This window comes from Neopsephotus bourkii, unplaced genomic scaffold, assembly GCF_033783945.1.
Source record: "Neopsephotus bourkii isolate Nb327-2 ecotype Australia unplaced genomic scaffold, CSIRO-AGI_Nbou_v1 NB_234, whole genome shotgun sequence".
NCBI classification, from domain to species: Eukaryota; Metazoa; Chordata; class Aves; order Psittaciformes; family Psittacidae; genus Neopsephotus; species Neopsephotus bourkii.
In genome coordinates this window covers 8,104,142-8,120,108 of record NW_026900744.1, presented here as the reverse complement: position 1 = coordinate 8,120,108, position 15,967 = coordinate 8,104,142, and the positions used below count along the sequence as shown (strand labels likewise).

At 39.9% G+C, this 15,967-nt stretch overlaps 1 protein-coding gene and 1 long non-coding RNA gene across 4 annotated transcripts in view; both read right to left on the bottom strand.

Moving 5' to 3' along the window:
- The window catches only part of DNAJB4 (DnaJ heat shock protein family (Hsp40) member B4), a 30,052-nt gene that overhangs the window by 7,951 nt on the left and 6,134 nt on the right, over positions 1-15,967 (bottom strand). For 2 of the 3 annotated variants that reach the window (XM_061345174.1, XM_061345173.1), the window contains one exon: positions 1,028-1,313. In XM_061345174.1, the coding sequence (XP_061201158.1) occupies positions 1,028-1,238 (211 nt within the window). In that variant the 5' untranslated portion in view covers positions 1,239-1,313. Of the gene's footprint in view, positions 1-1,027; positions 1,314-8,125; positions 8,283-15,967 lie in introns of those variants that run through there. The other variant, XM_061345175.1, reaches the window with a different exon arrangement.
- On the bottom strand, positions 10,732-12,212 carry LOC133207645 (uncharacterized). Its single transcript, XR_009724102.1, has 2 exons — positions 11,848-12,212; positions 10,732-11,816 (listed from the first exon to the last, which is right to left on the bottom strand). It is a non-coding gene; the product is annotated as an uncharacterized LOC133207645 (long non-coding RNA).

The window sequence follows — 15,967 nt, the reverse complement described above, 5'->3', positions numbered from 1 at the left end:
CAAAAGACTCAAGAAGCAACAATAAGACCTCTGGTATCTACATAAATGCTTTTTTCCTAGGATGTTTCAGTAACAGCACTAAAGCTTTGAACCTATGCACTGGAAAAAAAGACAAAAGCCCCATCTTCTCTATGCATCTTCTGTAGAAACTGTAAAAACTGAAGGTCTTCTACATGAATTTATGGATGTTAATAAAACCTCTGGATGAGAGACAACCAACTTATTATGTATGCATAAGAACCCACAATTTTCCCCGAAGTACTGCTATTTAAGTGTCCTCCTTTATATTAACAAACATGGCCCTGAGCAAATGCCAAGGAGTGAGGGGACAGACTTGGCACAATAGAAGTAATTATTTCATGTGGAGTTTCTGATTCCATATATTTAAGGAGAGAGATGTTAATGACTTCCTCTGTTGCTCAATCGTAAGACTGAAAGTCACATAGGTCAAAACAAAAAAAAAAAAGTCATCCTCTCCAGATATCCATTTTAGGATAAATATGACATTTCTGAGGCCTCATTCTCTTGGCATGTTACCACTGTTTACAATTAAAGCTAAAAAATTGTTCTGGTATTTCATGACATCAACCAAATTCTTTCCTCTCCAGGCAAGAAGCCAAGGACTGGACACCTGGGCTTCTGCTCAGGACTACCCTACCTAGATCAAGCAGACTACCCTTTAGCAAAAATTTAAGAAATTAACATATCTCTTTCAATTGCACCTCAGAAAGTGCTATGGCAAGGGAAAACAGCAGTAAGTGATCCCAGAAAGCTACTTGTGCATAATACAAACTTTTTCAATTCATTAGCTTTTTTGTCTGTCAAGTATTTGGGACTTAAAAAAAGAAACAAAAAACATTAAAAAATAAAATTATATCAGCACTAAAACTCTGAATCCATTTTACATTTAAAAAGCTAACGAGTCAAAGTTCCAAGCAGTTCAAATGCATTGTCTAAAAATCAACACATTTTGCTTCATTTAACATAATGAAAGTGACTGATCAGAGTATAACAGACACATACATACCTTCCTCCCCAAACTGATCATAAATGTCTCTCTTTTTGGGATCACTCAGCACTTCATAAGCTTCTGCAATCTCTTTGAATTTTTCCTCTGCATGAGGAGACTTGTTCTTATCTGGATGCCATTTAAGGGCTTGTTTTCTGTAAGCCTTTTTGATATCCTCTTCAGAAGCTCCCTTTTCAATTCCCAGGATAGAATAATAATCTTTCCCCATCTTGAGTGTTGGAGAAATTCAGATTTTCCTTGCTATAGAAAAAGCAGTGTCCAGTGTCTTAGCAACGAAGAGATGCTAAAGAAGGAAAAAACAAAAATCAAATTTGGAATCGAAACAAACAGAACTGTTATAAATCAACACTCTCTAATACATTAAAGAAACACTAAACAGCTTCTCTGTATTTCATTCCTTCCCCCTTTGCTCATTTGTAAATAATTATATACACTGGACAAGACACAGCCCTTGTCAGAGCCCTCCCATCTACAGTACGTGTCTCCGCTCTTTCTAGAACAACAAATAATACAGGACGTCATTTCCCCGACTGCCCCAGCTGAACAGTCAGCACAGCTTTCACTCCCTCTCTCACACATACGCATGCGCATGGACAGACACACACACAGACACACACAGACACACACAGACACACACAGACACACACAGACACACACAGACACACACAGACACACACAGACACACACAGACACACACAGACACACACAGACACACACAGACACACACAGACACACACAGACACACACAGACACACACAGACACACACAGACACACACAGACACACACAGACACACACAGACACACACAGACACACACAGACACACACAGACACACACAGACACACACAGACACACACAGACACACACAGACACACACAGACACACACAGACACACACAGACACACACAGACACACACAGACACACACAGACACACACAGACACACACAGACACACACAGACACACACAGACACACACAGACACACACAGACACACACAGACACACACAGACAGACAGAGAAAATGCTGAACTTCTATTTCCTCCCTTCTCAAACAACTAGAAAGTTTAAATGTTTAACAGTGTGATAGTGCCTTGCACCACGGGCTGAATCCAGTCTGCTCTGAAGACAACTCCTCCAACAGTAATACCATAGCCCATATAAATTAATTATAGCATTTTACTTCACTGTTTCTATAGAGACAGCCATACATGCAACTGTTTTCTAAACATATCAACATGGATTTGTACACTTTCCAGCAAAGTATTTTGCACCAAAGATAATTACAAAGCTTCAGAAAGCATGACTTAATTTCTTAGAAATAAAATTAAGCCACCCTCCACTACAGTTGACTGCAGCCATATACAGTTAAGCAGTAAGAAATCAAATCTGAGAAGAAAACACCATTCAGTTTACCACAACACAAGCCACTCAACTGCAGCAGGCCCTGACCTCCTTCTACATAAGAGGCAGTATCAAGACTATTACACACGTATGACCATACATCAAGCAGGTAACTTTCATCTAATTGGATGTCAGCAACAGAAAAATACCTAGTTTCTATGCATTCATTTTACAACACATAGTGCAATGAAGCATTTCTCATGCAGAGAGAATGGTATGGAAGCTTCAGCCTGCAAGACTTTTGGATCTTCTTTAAGAACTATAGGTCAAGAAATTATCACTACTTGTCAGGATGGCAATAAACTTCAAGATTGATGAGACTCTAGAAACACCCCTCCCTGGAACAAAGTATTAAAATGCACCATTTTGGTCATATCTAGAAGTTACCTGCACAAAGACATTTCAAAGTTCAATTATGAAGTTACTTGTGTTAAGACAATTAAGTTCAACTGCCTGCCTTTTAATGATAAAAAAGCTTAAGCCAGCACATAGCAGCCAAGGGACCATCAAACTCAAGTGAACACCATCCTTCTGATTCCAGGAACATTATAATTTGTTTTGCAGAATCTGCTCTAACTTAAAAGGGGGCTGACAGTGTCACCCCCCTCTATTCCTTAAATCCTACCCTTTCTCTATTTCTGCAATAGAATTGACTAGATTTCTTCAATGTATCCAGGAACTGCTTAATTTATATTATTTTTTTTAATGAAGGCGGAATAAAGATGAGATTACATCACAATATTTGAGAAAACAAGAACTTTTGCATATCTGTAGTTATAATTTCAAATATATGGAGGCCAAAGGGTACTAAAGAGGGAATAGGCCGTGCTTGCCAACAGATCTCTCAGGACTTACTTGCATTTTTGGAACACTGGGAGATACAAGGTTACAGAACCAACCTTTACAGCTGAAGGAGGGAGTTGTTGCTCAGCTCCACATGGAATAAAGTTAGTCTTTTACTAATCACCCTTTTAGTTTTATCTTTCTTTTGAAAGGGCTGCTGTTGTTAATTTATAATTAGTAGATCAGATAAATTCTCATAGACTAGCATCCAAAATTCAGCATTTTCACCGCTATGGAGTTTTGAAAAGAAGTAGGTACAACAGCTTGAAATAAAACAGGGCTTCAGCTGGTTTTATGTACCACTCCCTAGGAAGCTACTTTATTTACATGTGTTAGTGGGCAGTTTTAACCTTACTATGCTCAGGAAATGGTTGCAAATAGGACAAATCACTATCCAAACCCAGCAGTTATCATACTCTGAACTACAACAGGAAGCAAACATCATAGCTATTGATATGAGATTTAGAGCAGCCTTAAATTCTCTTGCAAAACCAGAAAAAGGAGTTATGCTCACCTATGCTCCCATAGTACGGTTTGAGCAACATCTAGTGGGATTGTGACTTGCACCACCTGAAGTACTCCCACCAGCAACTGTCTGAAAAGGACCCCATGACATTTGGTCACTGTGTTGTCATATAATGGAATTGTCAGAACAGCAGTAACTCAGACTAGTTCCAGGATTGTATTTGTCATGTTTTTAAGACTTCTGGTCAATGGGAACAGCAGAGGGTGCATACACTAGTTTAATAAAAAAAAGGCTTAAGAAATTTTCCCAATCGAGAATATCATATTAAGCACTGATGTCTCCTTTTAAGTATCAAAAGGATGCTGAAGGAGCTGCAATTAGCAAAGCCTAGCACTCCCTTTTTCATTAAAAGACACAATGGTCAGGATTTCTTCTTAAATCAAGTTTGTTTTCCTTGAATGTCAAAACTTACAAATTCTGGTAACAAAAAAATATTACACTGGGACATTGTGGCAATCAATCATAGTGAGTAACTGCTCAGGCATCCTTTCTCTCCCTACAGAGAACATGCTATTCTAGCAGCAGTGCCAAGTTATACCCCTAATTAGACAAGTTATTCTCCCAAAATGAAGTTAGGATTTTGAGCAAGATGTACAGCAATGACTACATTACTTCTACTTTCCTACTATGAAGGGGATCTTCACATCAGAATGAATTTACAGTCTAGAATTTCACATCTTCTAAGAGTTGACAGGATAACTGGAGCACTGCTTTCCAGAAAACATGTTTCTTCTTTTTTTCCATGCTGAAACCTTTTCCCACATAATCAGCGAACTTTTGGAAATACATGTAGGCTGCAGTTCCTCTTGCATGCTTATTAAGTTCTTTAACCAATTTGTAATAGGAGAATCTATCTCCCTTAGAAGTAGCAAACACTTTTAAAAGTTATTATTATTACAAGACTAGCATGCACAAGATGAACATCTAATGATGGCACTAATTACCATTTGGATACATCCAGTCATACCATGACATCTTAAGACACTGAAATCCATTCAGTAACTGTGGTAAGTTTTTACATATTCCAATCTTCCTAGTATTAGAGCAATTTCAATGACAGATAACAAATCACAGCTGTGGATTTTGAGAACTCTAAATATCTGATCTCTGCAAGTCTTTTTTGTCCTTTTTGTCATTTTATCTCACATTCCTCTTCAGAGGAAAAGAAAACAAGAAAAATCCTTCATGTACTTTCCACAACAAGGACTTCTGGCATTACAGACCCTTCGAGTAAGCACAGAAACAGAAACCAAAACAGCTTGGGAAAACAAGCCCACTGCCACGATCACCAAAACCCCCTTACTTTTACTGCTATAGTCCTATCTTCCCTATACATTACCATAAACACCTAGAATTTGAAGCACTTAAACTCTCACAGACTGAAAAGATTCCACTTCCAGTATGTCTGAGTAAGATTTTTACTTTCTGCTTAAATGCCAAGCAAGTGTCCCCTACCTACTTCAGAATACTGTCGTGGTACTCTTCTTGTGCACTGAGAAAGTTAGCAGCCTGTATTTGTTCCACGCTTCCTTACACTGACATTATTTGTTACAGTTGAAATTAAAATCCAAATGCATAAAATGGGAATTTCAGTTCAAGCTTTTTAAAGTTATCTGGAAAAAAAAAAGTGTCTTCAACTATAACAAATTAATAAAAAGCCAAGTAGACAACTTACTAAAGAACAGAATTTTGAAAGGGTGCAGAACTTGCCTAACTTCAGCCTACTTTTATCTAGAGGATTTTCCATTTTCTTTGATCAAAACCAAGAAAGTAACATTTCACTTTTCAAATACAAGAATTTCTTTTTTAATTTAAAAATGTTTATGAAATACACACTAGGAAGCCGTAACTTGTTCCTTTGATAGTTCACCTTTACTTCCAAGATTGAGTTTGACTACTCACATTCAGCATTTCACTTGAGTTAGAGTTTCAGTGAAGTAACTGTGGCTTTAAGATTATCTTTCCAACTATTCACTCTGAACAACTGTACTTCAACTCGCATACATATGGACAAGTGCTACACATCATAACTTTGGCAGAACAGTGGGAGCAAGGTCATACTACTTCCAGGTTTTAGAAGAGTTGCATCGATAGCATTAACTCCGAACTCATTGCTCTCTTTAAAGAAGCCTTCATAAGAACTGCAATTAAGGAAACATTCACAATAACAGCTACACTGAACTGAAATTCTAGATTAATCATAAATTAACACCAGTGTATGTTTTTTTCTTAAGGAAAAGCTTCTAAGCAGGACAGTACCATTATTTCCTGAAATATATAAGGTTGAATAAAAACGTTGACTTCATTTCCTACAAATTAAGCCATTTCTCATGCTTTCCTCAATTATTAAACCTCTGAATCAAAACTGAAAAAGACAGGACTAGATCACTGAACAAGTTAACAAGCAAACAAAACCACAAAGGCAAATTCCAGACAGATCACAACTATAAATACACATGTGCACATAAATGTCAAGGCAGAGGAGCCAAATCCCTCCCCAGAAAAGTTCTTCCACAGTTAAGTATCATAGTATTTGCCAACCCACATTGATGAATGGAATAAATTTACACTCTCCCTACAATAATTTGAAGAAAGCATATCCATATAAAAATTTATTATAAGACCATCCATTTTTTTCCCACAGAAAAAGAATTCGACAATGACTTTTCTCCCCACCATCTTCACCTGTATGTAGCTGTTAAATGAGCTATGTTTATACTTTGGTTTGTGAATAAGACCTTGCACAAGCAAACCCCATTCATTAATTTAATTACAGAAGTATTCAGCAACTAGTTTCATACATAGAAATAAATCCTAGAATTTATAACAGGAGCAACAAATAGTTGAAATGTTTTTTTTAGAGCTAACAACGTGTGAAGTGAGACCTGCAGAGTCTAAGAATCCTTTCTAATCATTCAACAGCCCTTAAAAAAAAATAAGAAGTTGAGTCACACACTTCATACCCAAGTAACTACCCAAATTTATCAGGTTTGTACTCGTTCTCTGGAGAAACATGCTGCTACTGTGATGCAAGTAAGAAGTTCACTGTACATAAGGAATCCAGGGCTGATTTTACATATAAATAATCATAAAGTGAAATACCACAAAAACTAAAAAATAATAATGGAATTATAAAGTTACAATAGACAGTGACACTAACTTTGTTAAGGAGCATTCTTGAGTAACCCTACAATAATTTTGTATTTTCATATTGCATACATTGTGCCTTGGCAACACTCTACTTGTAAGAGATTCAATTTGAATGCACCCTGAAGCATTCACTAGTTTATGTATTATATAAACCATAATTTCTTTCCTAAGGCACACGCAACAGTGCAATTTAATGCAATTCACTGACAACAGAAGCTTGCATTAAAAAGACTGGCTGGCTTCTGATTTTCTCACAGATTAAAAAGGAAGAAATCTAGTGGGAAAGGTATAGTCATGCTTTACAAAAATATCTGCTGAGGGTATCTAAGTCACTGTGAAACTACTTCCTAGGACACATACCTACTATACTTTCCATATTTAAAAAGTCGATATCATTGTCTGGAAAGAACCAGTCTGATTATTTTTGGTTCAGGAAGAGATATTAAATGAAACTGCATGATACAAAGTTATTTAAGAATTAAATTCTTTATATTTAAGTTATACCAGTCCTAGCATCAACAAAAATATTTTATATTGATAGTATTGGTTCTGCTTCAAAATAATGTTTATTATATTCCCGGAATATCATAAAGCTATGCTTCTGTCAGCAAGCCGAAGGACATGATTTTAAGGTCTTTTATGCAAAAGCCTACTTCAAATATACACTCCAGAGCTGACATGAATTTATAGTTCAAGTGTTACCTCTCAAAATGCATACTGCTATGACCCAGAGATATAATGGTATGACTTCTGAACTTTCAAAATTAATTTTTAAGCCTGTGATTTATGCAGCCTCCAATTTTATTTGGAAAAATACATGACAAGACAGCAGGCACTAGCAGTATTTTTTTTATCAGTTTTCTTTTTCTTGTTACTTTTGTAACAATAGATGAAAAATTAGAAACATTATGCACAACTGAAAATGCACATCGTATTTTCACATTAAAACTTACTATCATTTATTATATATTAAGTTACAGGGTTGGGTTCTTCTGTTCAGAAATGAAGTATTTCTGACTGCTAGAAAAAGAAAAAATTATCTAAATATCAAGTAATATTATATCAGTCACAACTATCTTCAAAAACACGAGGACACTAACAACACATACTCACTGATCCCTTATCACCACATAGCAAACTAATATGTCATTAACAAAGAATTGCTTTCTCATACCCAATTCTTGTCTACTAAGTCATAATCGCTACTGTAGTGGAAGAAAAAATACACTTGGAAGAATTTTCCAGATTTAACTTTCCACTGCTGAGATGGAATGAACATGTTCTTGCAAGCAGGCAAAGTTCTTAGGACTCATTTATGATGTAACATGTCAATGACAATGCAACTAACTCCCCCTTATTTCACAACACTGTGATAAACGACTTCAGTCAAGTACCAAGACTGCACTTTGGGAAAAATAAAAAGGGAGTATCTGAAGTATGGTCACACAAAGTAACACAGACACAAAGTATTTTCTTCTACAGATTAAGGCTTCCCTCTTCTGAAACAATACAGATTTCACACGTGTTTTTCTATTCCTTGCTCAGATTCAGTGTCCAGTTCCCACCCACATAAATTTCTGTAAAGGACTCTTCATCAAAACACGTTGATTGGTCAACCAGGAAAAATGCCAATCATGCAAAACATTTAACAGGTTCCCTCATATTACTGACTACACCTATTTACCACACTATCACAAACTTCAAGTAGTAAACAACACTGCTGCCACACACTTTTGTAAACCTCTATATGGAGAAGTGTACTGTGTTGGTAAGGAGAAATATCTTCTCACTGTTACTACAAAAAAAATAATGAATTCATAAGGAAGCTTAAGCTCCTTTTCCTCTAAGAAATCATTCTATTTTGATGAGTTTTGCACAATTTACTATTAAGATACCAGCTTGGGGCAAAGAAATCAGAAAAATAGAGAAATAGAAGTTCCTCCTTTCAATTTGACATATAAATCTGGATTTTTGTCCTAACTACTTTTGGCTCTGACTGGTGTCACACTCACAAATTTATCAAGGACTCAAGGAATTTTGTCCTAAAACAACCCATATACAAATAAAGAATCGGACTTAATCAGATATTTATCACACTGTACTAGTCAAGCTTCCGACTCCTTTGTCGCAAACCTTCCCATGCTGGTTGTGTAACAAGTAAAGATATTTAATATTATGAACAGCTTGAGGCTTTGTAACCATTCAGTTTACCACCAACACTAGTTGCTTTTTATTTGAATGCATAAAGTTTTAGAACCTTTCCAGTAATTGTTTTAAGAAACAACATACTGCTGTACAACATACAATGCACATCTTTCCGATTTCTCAGGTGTTAACATGCTCAGACCCTGAATACGTTTTAAATATTGTCACACAGGAGTATTTTATTGGTTATATATATGCTTTATACATATGCCCCAGGCTTCCATGTTAGACTGTGTTCTCACCACGAATAGTATACCACATAACAAAGTAGATATTGTTTATAAAAGGTAAAAAAATTGCTGATTTTGATCAGTGTGAAAAAGCAAACAAGATTGCTTGGTAGCCAGCAAAAGAAGCCAAAGAAGTGCCACGAAGTAGTAGGTAAGGAACTGAGAACAAAACAAAACATTATAATATCATATGAACAGTACAGTACATCTACAACATAACCTGGTGCAGTTCTGTTAGCCTCAACTCCCCAAAACCAAGTATATGTTGGGATTTTTTTTTTAAACATGTTCTGAAAAGGACCATAAAAAATGATCAAAGATATGCAAATGCTGTCACATGAGAAGCAATTGAGGAGGCCTGAGCTCTTCAGTCTGTAAAGACAGAAGTCACAAAGGTCTACAAGTGATGGAGAAAGGAGGAGGCACAAACTGTTCAGAGTCTACTCCCATCTAAGCCAGAGCCACCATATGAAACTAGCGGAAGCCAGTTTCAACAATAAAATTAAGAAGCTCTACAAGTGAGAGAATTACCTGCTAAAGGACACTCAAAACTCAAAAACAGTTTCAGTGGGACACTGAAATAGTATAGAAGAGATTCACTGTTTCCCCACAGAAAAGCCAGGTCCCTGAGCTACAAATATCTGGAAGCCCAGGAAGGGGGAAAAGACAACTATGTGCTTCCTTTGCTCTAACTTTCCCTGAAGCATCTACTTATGGCCGCTTTCAAACGCAAATTAGTGGGCTAAACAAACCACTTAATGGACAACCAGTTCAGAGATCTCAAGATGAGCACCTTCATTAGATTCATTAAAATCTCAATGTAATGTAATTGAGCCAGATCCAAGTTGGACAGAATGAACACTTTCTAACACAGAAGCTTAAAATGTGAGCACTGGCACTATGTAGTCAACCCCAGAGACACAAAGGTGCTATCCAAGTGTATGGGTTCAGCCAAGTGCTAGAGGTCTTCTCCACCCAACATCTTAGAAGAGAAGTATTTGAGTACTCTTTAACATGCTCCCTTGCCATAAAACCGGAGTATTGTTTCTCATATGCAAAAAAAAAAAAACACTGCCAGGCAGGTTGATGGGAGCTTTTTGCTTTGCTTTTTCAGTTTGGGGTTTTTGCTTGTTTTGAGGTTGTTTGGTTTTTTTGCGGGGGGGATGTGGAGTGGTGTTTTGTTGGGTTTTTTTTTAATGTACATACACTACAGGCATGTTACTTAAAACTGACTTGAAATTACAATCCAGGATACCACTTGCAACCATGTTGCCTCCTCTTTCTGGTGCCACCTTTCCACCTCTTCCTATAAAACAAGTACATAAAAAGGACATGTAGACCTCTGCCCTCATTCTCCTACCTGCAGATTTCTTTACTATACAAACCTTGGAAAATAAGCAATAAATATTAAATATACCTGTACTGTTTTCCATCTACATGACAGAGAGGGGTGTCATTTACAATAAACAGACTTTTTTAGAACAGGCACTTACAAAGATGTTTCACACGTATAAAGATGTTTCTAATATTCCTGTTTTCAGTAAAAGTGAGGCTTAATTTGACATAGCATTCACTGGATTCAGCCCCACTCCTGAAGCACAGAAGGGGCTAAAATCTCCCCTAAAAGCACAGAGACAGAATAGCAAACTCATACACTACTCCTGCAGTCCTACATTCTCCATCCCACAGACCAGAGCCAGCTGGCACAAACCAAAGTAAAGTTCACTTTGGGCTAGCTGAGACTGGACAGAAGGCCAATCAGCTCAGACCATGGGAACTAGGGTTGGCTCCCTACCAGTTCTTCCACCAAATGAATCCTGATGTAGGAGAACTTCTGTGACCTAATAGTAGTGGTATGTACTGATTAACAGGAAAAGAACAATGGAAAAATAGTGTTAGTTTCCACAATAACCCTTGATGACTTTCCTTCAAGAAACTGGAACGGAATCTTTTTTTTAAAGGCATTTTAAATTGCATTAATTTCAATACCCTACATAAAATTAGTTATCACAGTTACTTTTTCACCCAGGGAACATTAAGATAGGCAGGCTGTTTAATATAGTATTTCAGTGGAAGTAGCATACAACAGCTCCCCTTTTAGCCTTTTACCTGTAGATAAGGGAGGGTACCACCTCTAGCAATTTACTGGTGTTTACCTTAACTATGGTAGCAATCCCTTCATTCCCAACAAGGGAATCCTTAAGGGGTTTCTTTCCCCAAAGAATATAATTAACAACCTGCTGTCTCAGCAAAGCAGCAGCAGCAGAGCATTCAGGGCACCTGTAGAATAAAGACACTCCTTACAGTTTAGCTCTTGCTATAAATCTCTGGGAAGCTGGCACTTGCACAGTTCAGATATGACCTGCTCTGAACCCAAAGTCTTTCTTTCCAGTGGTTCTCAGCCTAACACTAAGCATTTGGAATCCTTCTCTTTAAAAAAAAAAAACAAAAAACAAAAAACAAACAAAAAAAAAACAGCCTCAACACACTGCCAGTTTGGAACATTCACTAATGGAACATAATACATTACAAAAATATTTTCCTACTGGTGAAGATGCTCAACAGGTCTAAACTGAAGACTGATATGTTCTATTTTATCACTACTTCAGTCATGTTCCATAATTAAGGAACCGAGAAGTCATGTCTGCAAGTTATTTTTTCCTCCTTGTTTTCTGACACAATTGAAAAACTATCAGCAAACAGAAGAGCTGAGAGAAAAATATGAATAAACATGATACTTATTACAGTTATGGATCACATGTAAGAAGGTGAAGGGTAGACTGAAGATGCCTGCACAATCCCTATCCATACTCTACCTGATGGTTCCCCCCCAGTAGAAAAAAAAAAGCTATTTTATCAGTCTTGATGAAGAGACCAACTGCAAAAACAAGTAAATTCACTTGGAAAAGTGACTCAGCTACACTGTATTGTTTTTAATTGTCATTATAGTCCAGCAAGATAAAAGTTATTAATTCATTACCAAATAAGGAACTGCACACATTTTTGCTGTGGACATGTGATCACACTGTTCTTACATAAGCAAAAGTAGACGGTCACACTCAATGCTTTTTCCGGAGTGTGCTCGTCAAAATCCCACCCAGCTGCTGATTCACCCAGCTAGTTTCACATACAAGGCTGAAAACACACATGCTTAACTGCTGCATAAAGACAAGAACTGGAAAAGATGTCAGAACAACTGTTTAACCTGACAGGAGAATACGTATCAGTAAGTTCACCTACGAGAGGTAGAAATAAAGGCAGCCCTAGTTATATTTATAAGAATGTTCTGTAATAAAAGCCAAAATAGTTGCTCTTTACTCTTTCAAATGTTTCAACCATAGCTTAAATCAGGTTTCTTTATATTCTCTACAGGAATATACCCATCCATAGACAAAAGGCTTACAGGTCTTCTGTTTAAGCTAAACTTATGGAACCTCCTGTTTTCTTGCTCTTCACTCACATCAAGTCTTACCACAACATCCACATGAAACATTCATCCTTTTCCAAGTCAATGCAGCATTGTAACTGAGGGCTCATTTTTAAATACAACTGAGCTTTTACTTATTACACAAATATACTATTAACCACCTGATACTGAAGGGGCAGGCAGTCAGACTATAGCATTCTCTAAGCTGTCATTAGATATCAATTTATTAAAGAAAAATATCTTTGGACATTCACAAACTTCACTAAAAAAAATTCTTTTCCCCAAAACGTGTGTGTATACCACCGTGTGTGTATACCACCGTGTGTGTATACCACCGTGTGTGTATACCACCGTGTGTGTATACCACCGTGTGTGTATACCACCGTGTGTGTATACCACCGTGTGTGTATACCACCGTGTGTGTATACCGCCGTGTGGGTATACCGCCGTGTGGGTATACCGCCGTGTGGGTATACCGCCGTGTGGGTATACCGCCGTGTGGGTATACCGCCGTGTGGGTATACCGCCGTGTGGGTATACCGCCGTGTGGGTATACCGCCGTGTGGGTATACCGCCGTGTGGGTACCGCCGTGTGGGTATACCGCCGTGTGGGTATACCGCCGTGTGGGTATACCGCCGTGTGGGTATACCGATACCGCCGTGTGGGTATACCGCCGTGTGGTGTATACCGCCGTGTGGGTATATACCGCCGTGTGGGTATACCGCCGTGTGGGCATACCGCCGTGTGGGTATACCGCCGTGTGGGTATACCGCCGTGTGGGTATACCGCCGTGTGGGTATACCGCCGTGTGGGTATACCGCCGTGTGGTATACCGCCGTGTGGGTATACCGCCGTGTGGGTATACCGCCGTGTGGGTATACCGCCGTGTGGGTATACCGCCGTGTGGGTATACCGCCGTGTGGGTATACCGCCGTGTGGGTACCGCCGTGTGGGTATACCGCCGTGTGGGTATACCGCCGTGTGGGTATACCGCCGTGTGGGTATACCGCCGTGTGGGTATACCGCCGTGTGGGTATACCGCCGTGTGGGTATACCGCCGTGTGGGTATACCGCCGTGTGGGTATACCGCCGTGTGGGTATACCGCCGTGTGGGTATACCGCCGTGTGGGTATACCGCCGTGTGGGTATACATACCGCCGTGTGGGTATACCGCCGTGTGGGTATACCGCCGTGTGGGTATACCGCCGTGTGGGCGCCGTGTGGGTATACCGCCGTGTGGGATACCGCCGTGTGGGTATACCGCCGTGTGGGTATACCGCCGTGTGGGTATACCGCCGTGTGGGTATACCGCCGTGTGGGTATACCGCCGTGTGGGTATACCGCCGTGTGGGTATACCGCCGTGTGGGTATACCGCCGTGTGGGTATACCGCCGTGTGGGTATACCGCCGTGTGGGTATACCGCCGTGTGGGTATACCGCCGTGTGGGTATACCGCCGTGTGGGTATACCGCCGTGTGGGTATACCGCCGTGTGGGTATACCGCCGTGTGGGTATACCGCCGTGTGGGTATACCGCCGTGTGGGTATACCGCCGTGTGGGTATACCGCCGTGTGGGTATACCGCCGTGTGGGTATACCGCCGTGTGGGTATACCGCCGTGTGGGTATACCGCCGTGTGGGTATACCGCCGTGTGGGTATACCGCCGTGTGGGTATACCGCCGTGTGGGTATACCGCCGTGTGGGTATACCGCCGTGTGGGTATACCGCCGTGTGGGTATATACCGCCGTGTGGGTATACCGCCGTGTGGGTATGCCGCCGTGTGGGTATACCGCCGTGTGGGTATACCGCCGTGTGGGTATACCGCCGTGTGGGTATACCGCCGTGTGGGTATATACCGCCGTGTGGGTATACCGCCGTGTGGCATACCGCCGTGTGTGTATACCGCCGTGTGTGTATACCGCCGTGTGGGTATACCGCCGTGTGTGTATACCGCCGTGTGTGTATACCGCCGTGTGTGTATACCGCCGTGTGTGTATACCGCCGTGTGTGTATACCGCCGTGTGTGTATACCGCCGTGTGTGTATACCGCCGTGTGTGTATACCGCCGTGTGTGTATACCGCCGTGTGTGTATACCGCCGTGTGTGTATACCGCCGTGTGTGTATACCGCCGTGTGTGTATACCGCCGTGTGTGTATACCGCCGTGTGTGTATACCGCCGTGTGTGTATACCGCCGTGTGTGTATACCACCGTGTGTGTATACCACCAAAGTTTAAGTGGATTTTCAGTCATAATCACAGTTTTATGGACTGAAGGGATTAGTAAATTAAAACTTCAACCCTTCAGTTTTTCCTTCCTTCCTCACCCTCGGGTGACATTTACCTTTCTATGCACTTTTTTTTTTCTGACAATGATACATGCACAGTTAGGTTAATAAGTGCTCTGACTCGCAAATTAACAAATACAATTGTTAGATATAATTAAACTACATCAGAAAGAATACTAGTAGGGACCAGGCCTATTTAATTAGGAAGTACACCTATCTAGAAAGTAAAGTTTTTCCCACCTTGAGATTAGAATTCTGTACATTACTGCCTAACTTAAGAAAAATATGTATTTATAGGCTTATTAACAACTTGTAGGCACAATTTTCAGTGCTCTGTTGACAGATGGACACATTCCATCCTCTACAACTACTACACAGCTATTTGTTCTCCTAATTCTCATTCATATGCAACTTCCATGCCTTAGCTCCATCAACCAATTTAAAGTGAGGCCTTTCACACTTCTTCTTCCCACCATTTTCCACCGTCTGGGAGGAGTTTGCAAATGCCAACAGCAAACAAATTCTCTGAGCTCTCAAAGTTTTTTTTCCCATGACATCCACACAAAAACATCCACCCCCCCACCCCACCCCCCGAACAAGTCAGAATCTGAACACTGATGACCACATTATCACGCTGACTCATATTATCCAACTGCCTTTTGTACTACATTCTTTCTATATGGCGATCCACACTGTCTCATTGCATACTTCAGCAGTATTTAAGGAAGACATGCATGTTCTCAGATCTACCCTTCTGTATTTCATAGAACCACAGAACAGTTAGGGCTGGAAAGGACCTTAAGATCATCTAGTTCCAAGCCCCCTGCCATGGGCAGGGACACCTGGAACTAAATCATGTCACCGAA